The sequence below is a fragment of the Pristiophorus japonicus genome, chromosome 17 (assembly GCF_044704955.1).
Source record: "Pristiophorus japonicus isolate sPriJap1 chromosome 17, sPriJap1.hap1, whole genome shotgun sequence".
NCBI lineage: Eukaryota > Metazoa > Chordata > Chondrichthyes > Pristiophoridae > Pristiophorus > Pristiophorus japonicus.
In genome coordinates this window covers 87,701,506-87,725,396 of record NC_091993.1, presented here as the reverse complement: position 1 = coordinate 87,725,396, position 23,891 = coordinate 87,701,506, and the positions used below count along the sequence as shown (strand labels likewise).

General features: G+C 44.6%; 1 protein-coding gene across 1 annotated transcript in view; it reads left to right on the top strand.

The window, feature by feature from the left end:
• The window catches only part of LOC139227842 (neuron navigator 1-like), a 629,647-nt gene that overhangs the window by 403,045 nt on the left and 202,711 nt on the right, over positions 1-23,891 (top strand). The window contains exon 7 of the mRNA XM_070858918.1: positions 13,680-13,818. Within this exon, the coding sequence (XP_070715019.1) occupies positions 13,680-13,818 (139 nt within the window). The remainder of the gene's footprint in view (positions 1-13,679; positions 13,819-23,891) is intronic.

Sequence of the window (23,891 nt, the reverse complement as noted above, 5' to 3'; positions counted from 1 at the left end):
TTGACAGGCTTTCTTAAACACGAGACAGATAAAGGCGGGCATCATCATCAGATGTCCTGTAAACCTATACGCACCGTATAGTGCGCAGCTGTCATGTAGATGCTGCAGGCTCAGACTGCATTTTCAAGAGGTGAGTCTGGTTAAGGGCATCTGCTGCAGTAAATCCAGCTCTTAAGCATCATTTTAGCAGACAGAAAATGATACATTATAAAATAGGATATTGGGCTCAATTTTCCCAGGTCATTTGCACCGTTTTTTTGGCACGCGCTGTTTTTTCTGGCATATTTCTTTTTCAAATCCCCCTGCGAACTGCTCCGGCGTAACTGAGTTAGTTACGATTTTTTCTCGGTGAGATTTTTTGGACATAATAGGGGGCGCTCCCTCATGTCTGCACCCGTTTTCATAATTTTTCGCAGTATGGCCAAAAATCTTTCCTCCTAGGTCGGCATATCTGGCCACTCCCGAAAAAACTTCTGGTGAATTAGCAGAAAGCAGCGCACATTGACAAATCGGTGCTGAAAGACGCCATTTTTTTTAATCGAAGATTTTGGAGGGAGTCAAGAACACTATAAAAAATCAATAATAAAGTTCAATTTTTTTTAACCTGCCAATGTAGTAAATGGAAGTTTTTTGGATCGCAGAAGTTTTCATTTTTTTTCTTTCTTACACGCCACCACTGAACATCTTCAAGCAGGGCTGGAGGGTCATAGCTTTGGCCGGCAGAATCGGCCCCGTGCCCGAACACAAGGGCTCAGGGCTCGGCTGGAAAACAAGCCCAGGGGGGTGGGAGGTGGGCAGGGAGCGGGGGAAGGAAGGAGAGAGGGAGGTACCGACTGATCGAAAGCCTTCTGCACTGAGCCCGGGGAGCGAGGTGCCGATTGGAAGGCTTCTAAAGACAGCAATGAGTTTGGGGGAGGAGGGGGGGCGGGGAAGAGAGGGAGGTGCCGATTGGAAGGCTTATGCACACTGAGCCCGGGGAGCGAGGTGCCTATCGGAAGCCTTCTGAAGACTATAATGAGTTTGGGGAGAAGAGCGGGGGTGGGAGAAGGGGAGAAGTCACAAGACTGTAAAGAGGTGGGGCGGGAGCAGAAGTCACAAGACCTGGGTGTGGTCCATCCATTCAGACCTTCGTGAGAGAGAACAAAGAACCTGTCCTGCCTGCCTTCCTGCATTTTTGAGCTTCTTGCAAAGGTAAAATTTAACTATGGGGGCAATACCGACAATGCCATACCTTGTGCGAGCCTTATGCATAAGAGTGCTACGTGGAAGACAATTGATTCGACGTCATCGCATGAGGGACATCAGAGCCCGTAGGATGATGGGCAGGAGGCCTTATCCACGTTGAGTATATTGAGACAGGCATTCGTACCTACACCTGAGTGATGCATACTGCGTCAGAAGGCTGCGTTTCCACAAAGAAGTTGTAACCGAGGTCTATGAGTTGGTGAAAGCAGACCTACAACCGAGAAACGTCAGGAGGACTGCTTTGTCAGTTGAAGTGAAGATTACAGCTGCACTTTCATTCTATGCCTCCAGATCATTTCAAGCTACAACTGGGGATGTGTCTGCCTTTCTCAACATGCAACACATGTCTACATTCGGCAGGTGACAGCTGCATTATATACCCGGAGGAATGACTATATAAAGTTCCCCATGACCGTCCAGGCAATGTGTGATGGGGCTATGGGCTTCTCCAGGATTGCTGGCTTCCCAAAGATACAGGACTGCATTGGTTGTACCCACATCACCTTGTAAGTACCTTTGGAGGATTCTGAGATGTACAGGCTTCCACTCCATGAATATACAGCTCGTGTGTGACGACATGCATCGTATCATGTCAGTCAATGCAAGATACCCTGCGAGCACCCATGATGCGTTTGTCCTACTAGGGAGCGTTATATCTGCCATGTTTCAGCAGCAGCCAGAAGGGCAGTGCTGGCTACTGGGAGACGAAGGGTATGGCCTCGCCAACTGGCTCATGATGCCCCTACGGGTAAGACCGGAGTAAGAGCGTATCCCGGACGGAAACTGACTGGGAATACAACATGTCGTACATTGTGATGTGCAGCATCATAGAGAGGACCATTGGCATCTTGAAACAGCGTTTCCAATGCCTGAACCATTTCGGAGGCTACTTGCTGTAGTCCCCTGAGATTGTCAGTCAGTTCACTGTTGCGTGCTGCATGCTATATAACTGAGCCATCATGAGGCAGCAGCAGCTGATAGGAGAAGACCCACCTGCGGTGAGAGTGGCTGATGATGTGGAAGATGCAGATGACAAGCAGGAGGATGAGGGCGAGGAAGCCATGCAAGTACCTGAACCCAAAGCACGACGGCAGGGGAGGGCGGGCCATCGTGCCCCTTTACCGATTGCTCGAGCCTTGCGCCAGCAGCTCATCCGTGAACACTTTGCTGCCTGAAGGCTCAGCGACAACTATTCTACATGGACTTTGTTTACTGTTTGGACCTGTCCGGTACTGTTGTATTGTGTTAATGGAACAAGTGATGGAAATTATTCTTGTTTACTTCAAAAGTTGTATTAATAATGGAACAAACAATGTAAAATATATTTTATTCAAAAGTTTAACAACATTTCTTTGTACTTAACTTTATAGCAAACTTTAAAGTTTTCAGTTACGATCAAATACAAACTTTAAGACCACTTACTAACTTTTTTAAACTTGTAAATTTACATAACTTACAAAAATCTTTTAATTTGAGAACAGTTGCAACAGTAACAATAATAACAGCAGCAACAGCAAAGAAAAGCTGCACCCATCTCTCCTCCACCTTATTGTAAGGCCGCCTGCCGCACTTGTTCTTGGACACTCCACCACCCCTGCCCGCAGGTGGTGGCGTAGTGTTTCTGGGGTTGGTACCAAACTTATTCTTTCTAAAATCTCGGGTAGTGCGCACCTGTTTTGGGCGGGGGGGGGGGGGAGGCGGCATGTTGGAGGGCCTGGCTTGGGCCTCTTCAGAGGCTGGTGTGGGGATTGGAGTGGGAGTGGCAGTTGATTCTGTCAATGGGCACGGGGTTTGGGCGTGTTCCCTTATTGCAGCAGCTAACTCCAACATGCCGTCCCTCATGCGCCCAACGACCTGCAACATTCCCTCTCTCATGTTGAGCAAAACTGTCTCAACGACCTGTGACATTCCCTTCCTCATGTTCACTGACAGCGCATCACCTACCTGTGACATTCCCTCCCTCCCTCATGGTCCTGGATATCGTTCCCATTCCTCGTCAGATTGCTGTTACTTCTCCCAACAGTCCCGCTACCTCATCACCCACCCCACTGATGGTGTCCAGGAGTGATCACGTAAGGTCAGTGCTCTCCCCACTCATTGCCATTACTGAAGCACATCTGTTAGATCCTGCACCTCAGGAGAGCGCAGTCCAGCTCTCCTTCCCCTCCTCCCCATGGGTGTGGCTCGACCCCACCACTGGGACCCGCAGCCTGGGACGGTGGAGCTCTGGGTGTGCCTCACTGCACCCCACTGGGACCCGCAGCCTGGGACGGTGGAGCTCTGGGTGTGCCTCACTGCACCCCACTGGGACCCGCAGCCTCGGACATTTGGAAACCATGGAATGTCCCACCAGCACTCAAACCACTAGTCACGGAAGGGGCTGTCACCGCAATGAGCGGCACCTCCTCCAAAGTCAGTAAAACAGTGGGGGCTTCATCCAGCTCCATTCCTTCCCCTCCCCCTCCTCCTCACCTCATCCCCATGTTCTTGTTCTGGAGGGTTAGATTCGAAGATGTTATCCTGTTCAGGCTGGTCCTCGTGTGAATTTTCTTCTACATCGTCCAGGTCGGCCTCCAGTTCTGCAAAATATAACAGAATAGACAAATGGTTAGCGGCAGAGGAGGGGGCAGGGTGGGTGGCATGAGTAGGCTCACACAATGCAGGCAGCAGGCTGATTTGAAGGACCACGATGAATGAGACTGTGGAATTTGCAGGACTTACCCTCTCCCTCAAGTGTGGGCTCAGCTTGTGCAGTGGTGATTGCTTTTCTCCAGGCAGGACCCATCAAAGCAGCGACCCTCTTTTTTCTTTTTAAGGAACTTTTTTCAATGTTTTCTTTAAATGAAGGCACTATTACTAAAAGGAAATGGATTCCATTGTGTAAGCATTATGGGCCCAAGTTTCCACATGATTTGCGCCTGATTTTTAGGAGCAACTGGTGGAGAACGGACTATTTTAGAAATCGCAATTCTCCACATTTTTTTTTCTGCAGTTCTCGTCCGGTAGAACAGTTCTACTTTGGAACAGAATTTTTTCTTCAAAAGGGGGCGTGTCCGGCCACTGACGCCTGATTTGAAAGTTTCCACAGTGAAAACGTACTCCAAACTAAAGTAGAATGGAGCAAGTGAAGATTTTTGTAGAACTGAAAAAACCTGTTCTACACATTAAAAAATCAGGCGCAGGTTACAAATTAGGCGTCCAGAACGAGGTGGGGGGGGGGGAAGGGAAGTCATTAAATTCTATAATAAATCCTTATTTATACTTATACAAATATTATACAAATAAATCCAACCTGAATAAACATTTATAAGCAAAGAAAAGATTAAATAAACCATCTTCCTACCTGTGTGAAAGTGCTTCAGGCAGGCCTTTCAGGACCGAAGGCTGCCGGCCCGTCCCCAGCACTAGATTTACAGGTAGGTGATGTTGGGTTGGGTTGGGTCAGGTCGGGGGGGGGGGGGAGGGGGAGGGAAGGGAGAGGGAAGGGAGAGGGGGAGAGAGAGAGGGGAGGGGGGGGAAGGGAGAGGGGGGGAGAGAGAGGGAGAGGGGGGGAGAGAGAGGGAGAGGGGGGGAGAGAGAGGGAGAGGGGGGGAGAGAGAGGGAGAGGGGGGGAGGGAGAGGGAGAGGGGGGGAGGGAGAGAGAGGGAGAGGGGGGGAGAGAGAGGGGGGGAGAGAGAGGGAGAGGGGGGGAGGGAGAGGGGGGGAGAGAGAGGGGGGGAGGGAGAGGGAGAGGGAGGGAGAGGGGGGGAGAGAGAGGGAGAGGGGGGGAGAGAGAGGGAGAGGGGGGGAGAGAGAGGGGGAGAGAGAGGGAGAGGGGGGGAGAGAGAGGGAGAGGGGGGGAGAGGGAGAGGGAGAGGGGGGGAGGGAGAGAGAGGGAGAGGGAGGGAGGGGGGAGCGGGAGTCGGGTCGGGTCCAGTGGGGGGGGGGTCGGGTGAGTCGGTGGGGGGGGGGGGGGGGCGCGGGTGTCGGGTCTGGTCCGGAGGCAGGGGTGGGACGGGGAGCGGGTGTCGGGTCTGGTCCGGAGGCAGGGGTGGGACGGGGAGCGGGTATCGGGTCTGGTCCGGAGGCAGGGCGGGGGCGGGGAGCGGGTGTCGGGTCTGGTCCGGAGGCAGGGCGGGGGCGGGGAGCGGGTGTCGGGTCTGGTCCGGAGGCGGGGGGGAGGGGGCGGTGCGCGGGTGTCGGGTCTGGTCTGGTCCGGAGGCAGGGGGGGGGAGCAGGTGTCGGGTCTGGTCCGGAGGCAGGGTGGGGGCGGGGAGCGGGTGTCGGGTCTGGTCTGGTCCGGAGGCAGGGGGGGGAGCGGGTGTCGGGTCTGGTCCGGAGGCGGGGGGGGGGGGCGGGGGGCAGGTAGCGGGTGTCGGGTCTGGTCCGGAGGCAGGGCGGGGGCGGGGAGCGAGTGTCGGGTCTGGTCGGGGGGTGGGGGGGAGTAGGAGCTGGCCGTGGGAGGAGCCTTATTCACGCAGCCCCAGTGAGGCCATTGGGCCAGGGCTAGGGGCTGCGTGCTTCGGGCCCCTCCCACACAGTTCGGCGCCTGGAGCTACTGCACTTGCGTGCCCACTGTAGCGTGCATGTGCAGAGGTCCCGGCACTGTTTTCAGCGCAGGGACCTGGCTCCGCCCCCCCACAACTCGTGCTGGCTGCGCCGTGAGCCAGAGGACCTGCAAGTAGGTGGAGAATACCGAGGATTTTTTTAGGCGCACTTTGTGGCGCGAAAAACGGGCGTCCAGGTCGGGACTGCGCCGTTCTAGGCGCGTGTGGAAACTTGGGCCCAATAAAACAAATCAAAGTAATGACCATTTTTAGAAATGCTGGCATGGTTTCTCTTGTTCGAGAACAGCTGAAGCTGCTAACTAACTGCATGAATCTTCGAACCAGATTATATTAACCTGATCCAACTCGAAGCCTTCACTGAACAGAATGGTGATGCAGCATTGTTGAGCCCCAGTGTAATGTGCCATGGTGAGCAGTGCTTCACATGTCTGCAATCTGAGCCTTGCTGTCAGAGGCATCAGACAGAAGCACTCACCTGCAGGCTGTTCTCAAGTATCTTGAGGCTGCTGGTTCTAGAGCAGTATTTGCAGAGACTTGGATCAGGTTGTGAATTCTATCCATGTCCTAAAAAGTAAGTGCAATGTTTGAACGGTTTCCAGGAGTGGTTAGCTGGTGTGATATACTAAATTACCAGTCACCAATCGCAGACTGGTATTGTAGAGTGCCATACTCCCTGAATTATACTGCTGGCTGCTGCACTGCAGGTCCCAGCAGCTAATTTTATATTGTTACGAGAGAGCATTTGGGAACATTATTTCTTCCCTAACATTAAAACCATTAACAAGTAAGTTATAAAGTTCTCAGGAAGTACAAAGGACTGCCTGGGCATTTTTAAAATATTGTTTCAAGGCAGACTGGACTTGCATTCCTTTAGGGTGCAAGCACCCAATTCTGAGACGACCTACTAGAGATGATTTAATATTTCTTGCTCTGGTACAGTCGATCTGACTGTCAATTGATTCATCCACTTTCATGTCCAAGCTGTAGTCGAGTATTTAAAATAAATACTCAACACCAGGTCTGGGTTCGAAGATGCAAGTAGTCTTTATTTTGCACCGGTGGGGAGCCTGCCTGCTGGTTTTCTGCAGCCAGGCCTCTCTAATAATACAAAGTTCCAAGCAACCTTTTATACACTGAATGATGCATGTCAGTCTCGTGCATGACCCCCCATGCCCTTTAATTAACCCAAAGCCCGCGTGCACAATTGTTGATCGACTAATTCCTTTTTGCGTCACACAATCATTCGCCTATGTCTCATACCAAATGGAGTTTTTCCAACGAGTCACTTTTGACCCCTTGCCCTGTTTAACTGTCCCTCTGGGCTTCCTGTGGTTCAACAGTTTAGCTATTTTAATTGTCCTCAGCTTGTAAAGTTGACCACTACAAAAGGCCTTTTTAGTTCCACGATCCATTCTCAACCCTTTAATTATAGCAGAGCTCGAAAGCTCCATTTCAGTGTGCATCCCAAATTAATTTGTACAAATGCAAAAGTGGTAAAGTAACAGCTTGCAGAAGTAATATGATGTAGAGAATTGTGATAGTTAATAATGACACAGGACCTGATAATATGACCTGGTGTGATGCTTAATATATTAACAAATTATTATTATTTGCATTGTTTTCCCATACCATATTACCAGTAAATCTACTTTTCACTGTATATACATATTTTTCTTTTGTACAAGTGTGAGGAGCTCATGGACTTCTTTGTCTCTAAGATTGAGACTATCCGTTCAGCTGCCTCTGCCGCTTACCTTTCTTCCCCTAGCCCACCACACAAACTTTCTCAAGGGTTTCCCCCTGCCTGTGCCCTGAACTTGCATCTTTCTCCAGTTTCTCTTTGATGTCCCCTCATGACCTCACCATGCTCATATTGTCCATGAGACACACATCCTGCTCCCTCAAGTCTATTCCCCACCCAACTGCTGACCACCCAACTTCCTTTCCTGGCTCCGATGTTAGCTGATATTGTTAGCGGTTCTCTTCCCCCCAGGTACTGTCTCTCTCGCCCTCAAATCTGCCATCATTACCTCTCTCCTCAAAAAAACCCTTGACCCCCCTTCCATCCTTGCAAACTACCACCCCATCTCCAACCTCCCTTTCCTCTCAAGTCCTGGAATGAGGGTTTGACTTATGAGGAAAGGTTGAGTAGGTTGGGCCTCTACACATTGGAATTCAGAAGAATGAGAGGTGAGCTTATAGAAACTATAAGATTATGAGGGGGCTTGACAAGGTGGATGCAGAGAGGATGTTTCCACTCGTGGGGGAGACTAGAACTAGAGGGCATGATCTTAGAATAAGGGGCCGCCCATTTAGAACTGAGATGAGGAGAATTTTTTTCTCTGAGGATTGTGAATCTGTGCAATTCACTACCTCAGAGAGCTGTGGAAGCTGGGACATTAAATACATTTAAGACCAAAATAGAGAGTTTCTTGAGCGATGGGGGGATGAGGGGTTATGGGGAGTGGGTGGAGAAATGGAGCTGAGTCCATGATTAGATCAGCCATGATCTTACTGAATGGCGGAGCAGGCTCGAGGGGCCTTATGGCCTACTCCTGCTCCTATTTCTTATGTTCTTAATGTGTTGTTGCCTCCAAAATCCATGCCCATCTTTCCCACAACTCAATGTTTGAATCCCTCCAATCAGTTTCCAGCCCTGCCACAGTACCAAAATGGCTCTCATCAGAATCACAAATGACATCCTTTGTGACCGTGACAAAGGTTACCTACCCCTCTTTGTCATTCTTGACTTATCTGCAGGCATTGACACACATGGAGTTGACCATTCTATCCTCCTCCAGCTCCTCTCCACCATCGTCCAGCTAGGTGGGACTGTACTCACTTGGTTCCATTCTTATCTATCTAATCGTAGCCAGAGAATCGCCTGCAATGGCTTCTCATCCTGCTCCCGCATTGTTACCTCTGGTGTCCCCGAAGGATCTATCCTTGGCCCCCTCCTATTGTATTTCCACATGTACGCTGATGACACCCAGTTCTACCCAACCACCACCTTCTCTTGACTCCTCCATGGTCTCTAAATTGTCAGAATGCTTGTTTGACATCCAGTATTGGATGAGCAGAAATTTTCTCCAGTTAAATATTGGGAGACCAAAAGTATTGTTTTTGGTTCCCGCCACAAACTCCATTCCCTAGCCACTGACTCCATCCCTCTCCCTACCATCTGTCTGGGGCTGAACCACACTGTTCGCAAATTTAGTGTCATATTTGACCTCGAAATGAACTTCCGATCACACATCTGCGGCATAACTAAGGCCGCCTATTTCCACCTCCATAACATCACCCTTGCTTCAGTTTGCCTCCTGCTAAAACTTTCATCCATGCCTTTGCTACCTCGAGACTTGACTATTCCAACGCACTCCTGGCTGGCCTCCTGCATTCTACCCTACGTAAACTTGAGGTCATGCAAAACTTAGCTGCCCATGTCCTAATGTGCACCCAGTCACGTTCCAACCCTGTGCTTGCTGATCTACATTGGCTCTCAGTTAAGCAATGCCTCGATGTAAAAATTCTCATCCTAGTTTTCATACGCAGCCAAGGCCTCGCCCCTCCCTATCTCTTTAATCTCCTCCGGTCTCTTAACCTGCTCTCCTGCCCACCCACCCCTGCCACGATATCCACACTCCTCTAATTCCGCCCTCTTGAGAATCACTGATTATAATCGTTCAACCATTGGTGGCCGTGCCTTCTGTTGCCTGGGCCCGAAGCTCTGGAATTCCCTCTCTAAACCTCTCCTCCTCCTCTCCCTCTCTTTCTTTTAAAACGCTCTACCTACCTCTTTGGCTAAGCTTTTGGTCATTTGCCCTACTTTATCATTGTGAGGCTCGGTGTCACATTTTGTCTTGTAATACTCCTGTGAAGCACTTTGGGATGTTTTACTACATTAATGGCACTATATAAATGCAAGTTGTTGTATTGAAAGATTTTTTAAAAATGAAGACTAAAAACTTTCAATATATAATTTCAAATTAGAATACTGCCACAAACCTGATGAATGATTGACCGGAAACTGTTTTAGTACTGTATTAAACACTTCCTGAGCCAGCATAAACTAGTATATTGTATGGACAGAATGGACTGTGTTTTTTGTAATATAAAGTGATGCCATAATAGTTTCCATTTACTTAATTAGAACATTTAGTTGCACATAATTGAGATTGGTCATTACTATAATAAATTGTCAACAACAAGGCAGCTGGGCTCTTCTCGAGTTAATGGCCCAAATCTTGCTGGAGCGGGACACCTCGCAGCCTGTCCCATTGTAATCTTTCCCTCGCCCTTCAGCTCAAAAATGTTTTGCCCAGCCGAGGGCAACTAGAATATTGGTAATTGACTGGACCAGCAGTCTATCACTTTAACCAATTAGATTTAAGAATTGAGAGAACAAAGGTTTGATGGGAAGGAAATAGGATGAATTAGAGTCACATTATGTACAGTAAGAAAAATAAAGAGAGAAAGAAAGACTGCAGTAAGAGTGAAAAAAAGAGACGGAAAGGAAAACTACCTGTCTGAATCAGACCCCACAGGTTAAATTGGTCCCCTTTCTGGGCCGGAGAGGTTGATTGGCATTACAGGAACACACACCTCCTCATTAAAAATGGCATAACCTGTTAAGTAGCAGCCCTAACTTTTTGTGGTGGTTTTAATAGGCAATTAGTGCACAAATAGTGTACTACAATTTCATGAAACTCATGGTGTGGCTGAGGGTGAGCAAATCATCCAGCAACTTGTGGTGAATTGCAATTCTCTGGATTTCCCTTCCTCCCCACAAGTGGCTGGCCGATTTATACATTAATAATGGTGAGCGCTATTCAACTCACTGCTATTTTAGCAGCAGAATCTAGCCCATTATGTCATGCTTATTATGTGGTCTCCAGTGAATTGTCATTTCTTTTATTGTCGCATTCTACTTTTGCCAAATATTTATCAAACTATTAATTAACAATGGAAACTATTTTCTTTTGTATTATGTCTGAAAATCACCAAAGTATGCATTGGGGGAAGAGGTACCTGGCATAGTTATAAATCTTTCTAAACTGTGTATCTACTGAAAATGTTAAATCATTCTTAACATTAGAAAAATGCCAAGAGGCATTGTACTAACCTGTTAAATCACATAAACATTATAACACAAAATCGTATTAAAAAAGTTATAAAATTTAAAGAACAATCATTAGCATGAAATAGTGCATAAATTAAACCAAATTTATTTTGAAATAGATTTCAATAGCGTGAAGATCTACAAAGATCTGGAAAAATAGCCAGGTACTTTTTGAATACCTCATTAGAAACTTGACCTGCAGTGCCAATGATTTTTCAACCATTTAAATTAATGCACCCACATTTCTGACATGCACTTTTAGTAGGTGAAGTTAACCACTAAAAGTACAGAGTCAAATAATTATCCCTTTCAACTCTAAATGATCAATCTACAATAACCTATAAAGTACAACTTTTTAAGTTCACTAAAGATATGGTGGGTATATTTAGTATATGTAAATGAGGCCTATTTTGTGCATGTACATTTGACAATCAAATTTCCATACAAATCAAGCAATAAACCCTTGCCTTATGAAATTCTGGAAGAAATATATATAAAAGAAGGAATGATTGATGATACAGACTACTTTGATTATAAAATAGACATCCCTTCTGCATATAACTGGTTCACCTTGGACATTTACCTAAAGGTAAAATATCAATTGACGTGAAATCCAATCATCAACTGAAAAAGAAAAAGTAACAATATCCACAATCCATTGTAATATAATTCAAGACATTAGTAAACACCTTTGTTCAACATTTAAACTATTTTAAGGGTTATTGTAGTATTTAGAATTGATGCATTTACCTTTGTAACTCTTTGTATGGCTGCACGATATTGAAATTACAGCCAGAAAAGATTGCTTCAATTTGTGTGCTTATTTTATTCTGAGTAATGTTTCATCATTAAATAAATTCTATACAGTAACATTTTAAGTTGTCATGTTTGAGTGAATTATTAAACTCATGTATCATCTGCCATTTTGAAAATATTTAAAATATCCAGGCATGTAGATCTATATATAGTTTAGCCTGAGCATGAACATATAGGCCTAGGTTGTTTTTAGCAATGCAGATATCTGGAATTAACCTATACTGTGTGGAATTGACCTTATTTAAAGTTCCATGTATTGTACCAAAACATTTTATTTCTGCAACATAAGCTTTGGCTCTCTATGGATTTGTCCCCATTTTCTGCTTAGAAAAGTGAATGAAAATGAACTGTTAAGACTTCTTTTAAATTCCCTCTTCCTTGCTGCTAAACTGCCTTCTGCTCCTCTGAGCCCTGGTCACTTCCTCCTTGTTACCCTTTCACAGGCTTCAGATCAACTATTGAAGATATTGCCTGCTGAGGCGATTGCGTTTTTCATAGTCTCCAGGTAGCACTTCATGGCTATCAGCTTTCTATTTCTATTTGCATAAGTCACTTGATTTGGCAGTCCTTCCCATCCCTCCCAACTGTGACACACACCCATAGGTTTGGCAGGTATCCTTGGCCTAGATATCTGTAATCCTTTTCAGCTGTGTAAATGCAAGGTATGCAAGTACACGGTTCAATTCTCTCTGTAAATTATCTCCTTTGTTAACTGCTCATCTTACACAAGCAAAAAATGCACCATGTGTTACACTGCAGTTAAAGCCTGTCAACATGTTGTGCCACTGGGCCGATCATGCATTTGAGAAATCTTCAATCAGAAGATCCACTTCTATATTTTAGGCTAGATTTTCCAATCGGTGTCATTTTATTTTAAATGAGTTGCTGCTTACATTAAAATAATGCCGATCATAAAATAGAAGCTTTCATGTATACCAGTCTACAGGTCTTCTGGTCATCCTCTCCACTATATTGCTTGCAGCGTTGTAACATACTCGATTTACTCTTTTTCATTTGATAATACAGGAAACCTAATTGCATGGAAACTATTGTTGGTAATGTTATCATGTGAGCACTTAATATGCTAGAATCAAAGTCCCCTCTCTGCTATTTTAATGGAAGCATTTATCCATTTAAAGTAAATGGACTAATGCCTCCATTAAAATAGTGGAGAGGGGATTTTGATATGATCTTACTAAGCGTTTGTGTGATAACATCACCAACAGTAATTTCTATCCTAATGTGTATAGAAATGGGGAAGTAAAATGTCAAGGTTGAACTCTGTAAAACCATGATGTGAGAAATAATTTAATACTGTAGAGTTTGTCAAAAAGCAGCATTAAGACCAGGAAAGGGGAATTGGGTCCAAGTTGGGCCTCCTGAAATAAAGGCCATTTGCTTTAAAAAAAAAACAGACTTTACATCCATCTTATTTTGTTTTTGCATCCTACTCATGGGTTACAGCATAGGTGTAAGTGTGTAATTTAATATAGTGAATTGCTGTGTATTCTTCAGAACTAATAAACATACTGGTAATGGAGGCCAAAAGACTGAGCACTTCAGGTAATAGATGAAAGCATTGATTCCACAGGTATGGTTAACTACCTTTTAATTTATTGCAGATTTCAAACCCCATTGCTGGCTGTTACTGTATCTGGGTATATTAAGTATTAATTATCCAGGTAGCAGTGAGGATTGTAGGTTTCTGTTGATGGGTGAGCTGGATGGGCCAAATGGTGCCTCTCAACTGCCATCTTTGCAACAATGAATGTTGAAGTGCTTGACAGTAAAATAAAACATTTGATTAAAGTAGCTTACTGGCAGATTCTCTGGAAACCTTAAAACAGAGGTTTTTCATTGTATTGCAAGTGTCCGTGCTTATTGCTGGTCAATAGTAATGAGTTTTACTTTTTATTATGCTTTTCAACTTTAATTTCATTTGTTTGTTGCAGTTGGGATGAAAGTAGCTCTGTCAGCAGTGGCCTCAGTGACACCTCCGACAACCTTAGCTCTGAAGATTTAAATGCCAGTTCGTCCCTCAACTCCTATCCAACTACGCCGGTTGCTTCCAGAAGAAATTCTGGGATAGCGGTAAGAATAAAATACTGTTTAATAACCTGCTTGTGAGGTTGTTTTATATATCTCCTTCTCTGGACCGTATAGACCAACCGAGATTGTTGCCAGAGGCCAAGGTCATTCCAATAATACTCTGGTACTGGTTGTTATTGGAGAACTGGGTCATTTTCAAGGATGTAACTGCTGCTGCTCTTGTCTTTACTTTTTCAAAAAGTCTAATGCCGCTTATTTTCAGTTGTATTATCCAACAGCCTTTTTTAATACAATAATACAAAGATAGATCTGGCTATGAAAAAAGAACCTTTAATTGTGCCATGGCTTCTCCCCTCGTGTTTTTCGTGACTCTGGGTCTCTCAACATCACTAATGAAAGAAACAAAGAACTGTGCGTTTCCCCAGCCTTATTACGGTGCAGAAACAAGCTCCCACACCTTTTATTTGTACAGATCTTTTTCCAAGTATTGCATTACTGATGTTTTATACAATCCCCTCTTGTTCGAATGTGCTACTTGGATGTAAGCCATGAAGTGTGTTATAACACTTTGTTTTTTGCTCACAACAGGACAGTGGCAAAGGGGCATGATTGATGTTGCATGCAAATAGGAAGCTTAGAGCAAGGGGCTGAAGTTGTATAGTTCTGCACAGTCAATATAACCTCATAATGTGCTACTTGGAAGGCAGCCAAATGGTAATTTATAATCGGGTGTGTTACAACAAAAAACAGAGAAATTTGTACAGTAGTACAGCTGTGTTAATGTTAACTTTTGAAAGACATATATAGTAATGATTATTTGCTTGTAACTGCTCATCTGCAATCAGGAAGCTTTTATGCTTGATGTTTTCTTTAATATATAAGTACATATATATTTAAAATGACTTTACCAATTGGGATTGAAAGAAGGTTGTCTCCTGAGAGTGACGTTCCCTACCTGTATTACAGAGGTTGAATGTGCAAGCTGTAAACACCAATAGGAGAAGTAAGTACGTCTGGAAATTAGTTTTTTTTTCTGGTACTGGTCTTTCAATGCTGAATTAGAACATTAATATTGAAAGAAAACTTCTGCTTCTGCTAAGCAGTGACCTTTTGAAGTAGAGTACTGCAATGCTTGAAGGAGCAGTTTAACCAGACAGCAGAAGAAACAGCGAGACAAACCGGTGCTTTGCTTTTGCTTTGAAATGGTAGAACTGCAGGGAACAGTGACAGTAATGAAATGAACAGCGGCAGTAAGTTGAGGGTCGAAATAATACTCTTGTAATTTTTTTTTACATTACAGCAGAAGGTGTTTGACTTAAATTGTAAGTAATTGAGAGGTAACTCAAAGGTGTAGTGAATTTATTGCAGTAAGAAGGTGCAAAACTGGTATAGTGACTTTTGTGAGAGGGACCATGTCTGTCAGTTGCACAATTTAAAATTCCAGTTGTTTAACTTTTACTTTTTATAAAGCATGAAACAGCTAAATTACATTCAGTTGTGTTCTTGCAAGAAAGGGGAAGGTGGCAAATAGAGACTGCATTGTATAAAACAGATGCCTGAAAATTCTGATAGAGTGTAACACAAGTTCAGACATCTGTTGTTGCATATATTGTGGTCCATTTGTAACACCAGATTCCAATTTATGAAACATTTAAATCATTTGTAGGATTCATCTGAGTAACTTGAGGAAACAAGAGGCGAACCCATAATTACCATATGCCAGAGTAGAATTCTGTTTATATTTAATGTATATAAATGAAACCGTATTTCTAAATATGGTAAATATGGTAAACATAATTTAGCTGTTTATTTTTGTCGAGGTTTGAAATGAAATTGTCCAACTAACTTCAAGTGTCTGTATAAGTACAGTTGATTAACTCCATATCATTTTATAATTAATGTAAAACTTTGTGGTGCAGGTACAGTAACAAAAACTAAAATGTCAGATGTTCCACAGTTATAGTGTTGGAGCAATGATTGGGTTAAAAATCTGCACCGACTACACTGTCTGATTGTGTGGATAGTCAGCTGTTCATTTTTGACAAGGCAGAGCACGATGAACCTTGATTTGAAGTGCTTTGAATGAAATTAGTTATAGAAATTATAGCAAAGAAAGTCTAGGAAACTGAATATATGCAGACATGTGGCATTATTAACTGCTGCTCGAGCTGCTTCTTCTAAACTACTTTGACATTGGTTATTTTAATCAAGTGATCTAGCACTGGATTTTAGCCACATCTGACAGCAGATGATTCACAAGGCTGCCTTTATCGTGGAGCACCATGTGTCTGTGTCCCACTACCCTAACTGTAAGAGAAAGAGGAAGAAGGTTAGGAACGCCTCCTTCCATCATCATCATAGGCAGTCCCTCGGAATCAAGGAAGACTTGCTTCCACTCTTAAAATGAGTTCTTAGGTGGCTGAACAGTTCAATATGAGAACCACAGACTTTGTCACAGGTGGGACAGATAGTCATTGAGAGAAGGGGTGGGTGGGACTGGTTTGCTGCATGCTCTTTCCGCTGCCTGCGCTTGATTTCTGCATGCTCTCGGCGATGAGACTCAAGGTGCTCAGCACTCTCCCGGATGCACTTCCTCCACTTAGGGCGGTCTTTGGCCAGGGTCTCCCAGGTGTCAGTGGGGATGTTGCACTTTATCAGGGAGGCTTTGAGGGTATCCGTGCAACTTTTCCTCTGCCCACCTTTGGCTCGTTTGCCGTGAAGGAGTTCTGAGTAGGGTGCTTGCTTTGGGAGTCTTGTCAGGCATGCGATCAATGTGGCCTGCCCAGCAGAGCTGATCAAGTGTGGTCAGTGCTTCAATGCTGGTGATGTTGGCCTGGTCGAGGACGCTAATGTTGGTGCGTCTGTCCTCCCAGGGGATTTGTAGGATCCTGCGGAGACATCGTTGGTGGTATTTCTCCAGCGACTTGAGGTGTCTACTGTACATGGTCCATGTCTCTGAGCCATACAGGAGGGCGGGTATTACTACAGCCCTGTAGACCCTGAACTTGGTGGCAGTTTTGAGGGCCTGGTCTTCAAACACTCTTTTCCTCAGGCAGCCGAAGGCTGCACTGACACACTGGAGGTGGTGTTCAATCTCGTTGGCAATGTCTGCTCTTGGTGATAATAGGCTCCCGAGGTATGGGAAATGGTCCACGTTGTCCAGGGCCGCACCGTGGATCTTGATGACACGGGGGGCAGTGCTGTGCGGTGAGGAAAGGCTGGTGGAGGACCTTTGTCTTACAGATGTTTAGCGTAAGGCTCATGCTTTCGTACGCCTCAGTAAATACATCGACTATGTCCTGGAGTTCAGCCTCTGTGTGCGCAGAGGCAGGCGTCGTCCGCTTACTGTAGCTCGATGACAGAGGTTGGGGTGGTCATGGACCTGGCCTGGAGATGGCGGAGGTTGAACAGGTTCCCACTGGTTCTGTAGTTTAGTTCCACTCCAGCGGGGAGCTTGTTGACTGCGAGGTGGAGCATGGCAGCGAGGAAGATTGAGAAGCGGGTTGGGGCGATGTCGCAGCCCTGTTTGACCCCGGTCCGGACGTGGATTGGGTCTGTGATGGATCCGTTGGTAAGGATCACAGCCTGCATGCCGTCGTGGAGCAGGCAGAAGTTGTGACGAACTTTTGGGGGCATCCGAAATGGAGGAGGACGCACCATAAACACCCAAGGCCCCACCCTACTGCTGGCCAAGAATGGGGAAACACTCATCAAGGACACCGAGGCAGTCAGGGCCCGCTGGAAGGAGCACTTCGAAGATCTCCTCAATCGAGACTCTGCCTATGACCCGAGTGTTCTCGATTCCATCCCGCAGCATGCTACCCGCCACCACCTCTGTAAAACCCCAACACTGCACAAGGTAGAAAAAGCAATAAGATTGCTTAAAAACAGCAAGGCTACGGGAGCGGATGGAATCCCTGCTGAGGCACTGAAGTATGGTGGAGAGGCCTCCTTCTTTACGACAGCACTAGGCTTGCACCTATTGCAGGCATAGGCCCGGCTCACACTGGCCCCCACCTCCTTCTCTTCCCTTGGAGAATAGTGTGAAATAGTGGAAGGATTTTCAGGCTGATTAACTGTCCGACAGGCCGCAATTTGAACACTTCTTTCATGGCCTTAACCAGCTTTATCCCAGCCAATATGGCAGTTAGTCCTCTACACAGGAGGTTTCACGAGCTCCCACAGCCTGTACGATGAGGAGTGGGGGGGGAGATTGGGGGTCACCCACACCCACACCCACACCTACCAGACATGAGTATCCTGCTGGATGTCTATCCGAATTCAAAGCCGGAGCTCCAGTCTCCACTGACTGGAACAGGATTCTAGCCCTGCACTTTCTGACTCGGGTGAGAAAGATACCACTGAGCCAAAGGCACGCTAAAGTAAAGTGGGTGGGAATAGAGGTTAGGATCTCCGCCCCTTTTTCATAACCTTTGTACCCTTCGAATGGGCATTCCTCAGGGGCAAAGAACAGGTACATTGGCCCCAGTATATATTTAATATAATTTGATGGTATATAGTGCAAAATGAAATGCTACTACTTATTTTGAATATTTTTTTAATCGGCAAGTTTAAATTCTACTTAAAAATGGTAGAAAAGTCAGAATCAGCTGTTGTGCCACTGTGGATATATACATGTCTGGTGATTGGTCAACATATAGGATGATTGCATTCACATCTGCAAGGAAGGGAAAGTATGGAACTCTATTCTTATGGATTTACAGAGAAGATGGACAGTATAAATATCATCTACAGTAACAAACATTGTTGTGCAGTGATTCTAGTCCATTGTTTCCTTTTAAATCCTTGGATCAAAGGATTTAACTGATAATACAAGTGAAGTTTGGCATTATGATTATTGGAGTGAGATGTAGTAATTAGATACTGCAAGCCAAAGTAAGTGCCCACAGCCTCTTTGTTAAGTTGCATTCACTGACTATTGAATGGCAGCAGCATCTGCCAATGTTTTTTCAAAAGGCATAATCTAAATTACAGGCTATGTACAAGCTGAAATCACGTTCCTTAATGAACTAACTTGTAGAAACCTCTTTTAATATGTCCTCCATTTTTGAGCATAGAAATCTCTCCATTAAAACAGAAGGAAGGAGAACAATCTCCAGCAATCAACAGTATGCTCCCAGTTACTACTTTGTGGCTTTCACTGTCCACCTATTATACAAGTCGTTAAACTGGTTGTCATTCCAAAGCTTCATGTATCCAGTCTAACGTCGGTGAATAGTTTTCGGCTGGATGAGGTGTTTTTGGCTGCTTTACTTGAAGGTAAAAAAAAAGACATCTGCTTTAGGCTGCTTCGTCTTGATGTTCAAGAATATTTTGACCTATTTGGGTGAGAGACTGTTAATAGTAGTGGAATTGGCCAGAAGTTTTCAGGATATTGCAGCTTAGAAAACTGAAGTTCCCAGGCAGACATCACCTCGGGGAAACTTCACAACAATGCATCTCTCTAGTGCGAAAGAGCAGATTTGGGTGTGTACTTGAAGCTTTCTGCTAGCTAACAAAATAGCAGTAAGTGCTGATTACTGTTTTTATTTAAAGTTTACATCCTCCACTAATATCATCAATAATGAGACTGGGTATTATACAGCCTGTATTTCAGAATTTACAGTATCTTAAAGGGGAAATTGTATTCTATTCAACTGGTAGATTGTTCCAAAGAAGGTCATTTGTATTTTGTGTGTCTGTCTCTTGTGTTTATGTTTAATACTTTAAAGCTGTTAGTTATAAAGATTCTTGGAAAATACTTTTGTGTAGAACTCACCCTGATGTGACGCAGTTTTGATCTGCTCCAGTGATCTCATAAATAGGCATCATATCCCGTGAGGTTCCAGACTTATATTAAAAAAAAACAAAGGCTTTAGAATATTTGATAAATGTGATTGGAATATTAATTATGTATAATTGATTGCATACTTCATAAATTATTTGTTTTTCTCATATTCAAGACTGGAGAAGCACCACTTTGGCACTTAACGTGGTCTCCCTAAGATTGTGTGAATCTGCACTATAGAATGGGAGCCTCATTAACTGGCTGTGTGTATCTGCAATTTGGGGGCAAGGTGTACCCGATTTCTCAATATGTCTGGTTGAGGGTGAGCTTTTCCCCTGATAGTGCACATTTGTAAATCGGCCCTGTTGTCATGAATGTAGTGCACTAGCAATACATGTGAAAATGCAGGTTTAAATTGCAGCCATAACTCAGGAAACCTGAACAAAGCATTTTCTTAAGAGGGCCATATTAGCTGATAGATTCTTGGCTCCAATCTCCTTTTACCATTTGCAAACCTAGCAAAATATCCACTGCAATACCAGTTATCCAAAATTAGAGATGTCTGTGACCAATCCTTTTATGTATATTAAAGGTTGTGTTAAACTTGTTCAAGATGTTAACATACTAGGGAGTGTCTACTGTTGCTTGTGACCTCTTGCAAACTTGAGCATTTATTAATCCTATCCTTAGAATAAAATTCTTCTAAATACTTTATTTGGTTGAAGTCCCATAATTGATGGGAAAACTTAGTGGGCTATTAATTGGACATTGTTGCGCCCATTTTAAGTATGAAAGTCGAGCGCAGTGAGGCCCAATTTCGGGAATTAATGTCCTGTACCACAAGGATGCCTGAAAACCATCCAAATGAAATTGGTTTGGGCCATTTATCAGGCATCCCTAGTTGCCACCTGAATTAAGTGTTTAGGTACCTTACATATATAAATGAGGGGCATAACGCCTGGCTGCCCTAAAATTGGGCAGCAGACCTGCCCCGCTCAGGATTCTTCAATGGCCATCAAATAAAAATGCATTTAAAAAAAAAATGCTAATTTTTACAAAAACTTTCTTATGGAGTCAGGAGGAGCAGTGTTGCCTCCCCTGCCCCCGTAAATGCCCTCACCCCGCCCCCGTGGCAGTGCGAGAGACATTGGCAGCTTGCGCATAAAGTATTGATGAGTCATGTTAACGTTAATTGAACAACCCTCTTAACTCGGGTGTGCACTGCATGTGCAGCGGCAAATCTGTGCGCGAAAAAAGGAGCCAGACTAACTTCTGTCCCAGTATGTCAAATACTATTCATAATAGCTGCTTATATTCTCCCTGGGTCATCTGCCATTCCTTGGGAGAATAAACAGGAACCCAACCTGCTGTGTAATCGTTTCCTGCATATGAAGTTTTCCTTTTAATCACTAACAGTGAGTTGTACAAGATCACTGAGAATTTGAGCCATGGGTTGAGTCATCTTCATATTATTCTTATTTCCCTCTGGAGAACCAGAATCTTTGCTCAATGTCTTCATTTGACATAAAAATTCACTGACCTAGATTTTTTTTTTTGCATTGTACTTGCCTGTCTCTTTGCCTTGACACTGGTGCACGTTCTGGGCTCAGGCTCACTTGCTTATTATTGGAGGACACTGGTTGATATTTCTACTGCCACTGATTGGGTCCAAAATACCACTTATCCAAAATATAGAGATGTCCGTGACCAATCCGTTTATGCACATTTAAGGTTGTGTTAAACCTGTTCAAGACATTAACATGTACCAGTGAGTGTCTCCTGTTGCTTGTGACCTCTTGCAAACTTAAGGGAGAGGAAAATGGCTGCAGTGTCTTTTGCACTGTAACCTGGTTGGTAGTGCCAGTGAAGACATACATTTTTTTTATATTTTTCAATCCTCCTGCTTTATCTCATGCAGTCTATCCTGGAATTGGTGGCAGGTGCCATGGAACCAGTGGAATGGCTTCCCAATCCATTTCCTTCTCCTCATCACCCCAGTGCTGCTTGCCATCAGGTGGTAGCACATGAAAAATCCAGCCCGCACTGTGTGCAACCCTGTGTCATATCAATTCTTTCAATCACCCACATCACATAGTTCTGAGCAGCAATGTTAGCAAATTTGTACAAATAATTTACCTCAAAATGGTGCTAGTATTTTTCTGCTTCAGCTTGGCATACAATAAAAATGCGGTTAAGTATAGTGCTAAGGTTTTCTTGGAAATTTCGATTGGGAGAAAGTGAGCCTCTGAATTGAGGTTTGGTCTGCACGAATGAGTATACTGGTTATATAACTTGTTTTAATTAGTAATTTGACTTTAACCTTCATGAATTATTTAATGAATAGATCTTTTTAAGACTTGGCCATTTGTTTTTTTTTGTCTTTATCTTTTCATTTTGCAAATTAGATGCAGTGTAGAACTCCCTTTCAGCACTAACTGGCTCAGTTGGTAGCACCTTTGCCTCGGAGTCAGAAGGTTGTGGGTTCAAGTCCTACTCCAGGGGCATGAGCACAAAAATCTAGGCTGACACTCCAGGGAGGGAGTACTGACCCAGATAAGGTCATCTTGGTTAGAGATCAAACCTGGGACCTTTCTCACAGTATCACCACACAATGTCAGCTGTGGTTCAGTGGGTAGCACACTCGCCTCTGAGTCAGAAGGATGTGGGTTCAAGTCCCATTCCAGGGACTTGAGCACATAAATCTACGCTGACACTCCAGTGCAGTACTGAGGGAGTGCAGCACTGTTGGAGGAGCTGTCTTTCAGATGAGACGTCTGCCCTCTCAGGTGGATGTAAAAGATTCTATGGTACTATTTCAAAGAAGAGTTGCAGAGTTATCCCCAGTGTCCTAGACAATTCCTTAATCAACATTACTAAAACAGACTATCTGGTCACTATCGAAATACTGTTTGTGGGAGCTTGCTCTGTGCAAATTGACTGCCATGTTTCCTACATAACAACAGTGTCGACACTTCAAAAAATCCTTCATTGGAGCCAGAATTTCCAATGGTCATGAAAGGCATTATATACATGCAAGTCTTTCTTTCCCTTTTGGCTACTCCAACAATGCAGTTATTTTGCAGATAATGATTACATCCCTGGCCTGTAACATTGTGATGTGCAGCTTTTCTGGACCTCCTGTTCTGTGAAAACGGTTTGAGATTGGAACTTTGATTCTGATTTTTTTAAATTTAGTTTTGTTTATTTTCTTTTTTCTCTATTGGTAACAACTCTGCATGATTTTGAGAGAGGATATTGCCAGCATATTGAGTCAAGTATTTTCAAAGATCCTGTTCAATAAAACTAAGTCTGATTCTGTGGCAACTGAAGGTGGTGTGTGTGGGAACTGAGGTGAGCAGCAAGCTCACATGCTGCCGAAGCCTGGAAAGATTTTAGCTCCAAGACCTCGCATCCGTAATGATTCCGACACAAATCGGGTGGGAGCAGGAATGCGAGCAGCATGACCCGAAGGAACGATCCTCAGCGGTCAAGTTACTGCATTGGGGTGGGTGGGGTTTCATAACGATTGCGCGAGGAAGGGGAGTAAGCATGGAGCAAGGTAGGCCCAAGATTTCCTTGTGGGGTCTGCTTCTCCTGGCCCACAAATAAATCTTTTTTTTAAAATAAAAGCAATTAAAACTGTAAATTTACTTTTGCCTCTTGGCCCTCGATCTAGCTCTCAGCAAGTTTGCCGTGGCTAGAAAGCCACCACTGCTCCTTTCCTCAGACCTAAGATTATTATTGCAGTCAGCCCTCAGCGGAGGGCTTCATCGGAGCATTTAAGGAAAGACAACACCAGTTAAAATTGCAGTCGGCCAGATCGGTGGTGGGGCATGAAGGCTGTGGGTAAGCTCCCAGCTCCATTTTAGCTGCAGGGCTGAGGTGCTGAGACAGCACAGAAAAGGTGATTAAGTAGGTGGGAGGACTGAAGTGGCAGTGAGTTGCAGGAGGACAGGGAGTGGGCAGGAAACAGTTTGACATGGATTCAGGAACAATCAATGCAGTCTCATTCACAGCAGGGTAAAAATAATAGTGTGTCAATTCTTGAGTAGCCTTTCTGCATCGCAAAACTTGAAAACCGATGTGTTACATAGAAACATAGAAATTAGGTGCAGGAGCAGGCCATTTGGCCCTTCGAGCCTGCACCACCATTCAATAACATCATGGCTGATCATTCACCTCAGTACCCCTTTCCTGCTTTCTCTCCATACCCCTTGATTCCTTTAGCCGTATGGGCCACATCTAATTCCCTCTTGAATATACCCAATGAACTGGCATCAACAACTCTCTGCGGTAGAGAATTTCACAGGTTAACAACTCTGAGTGA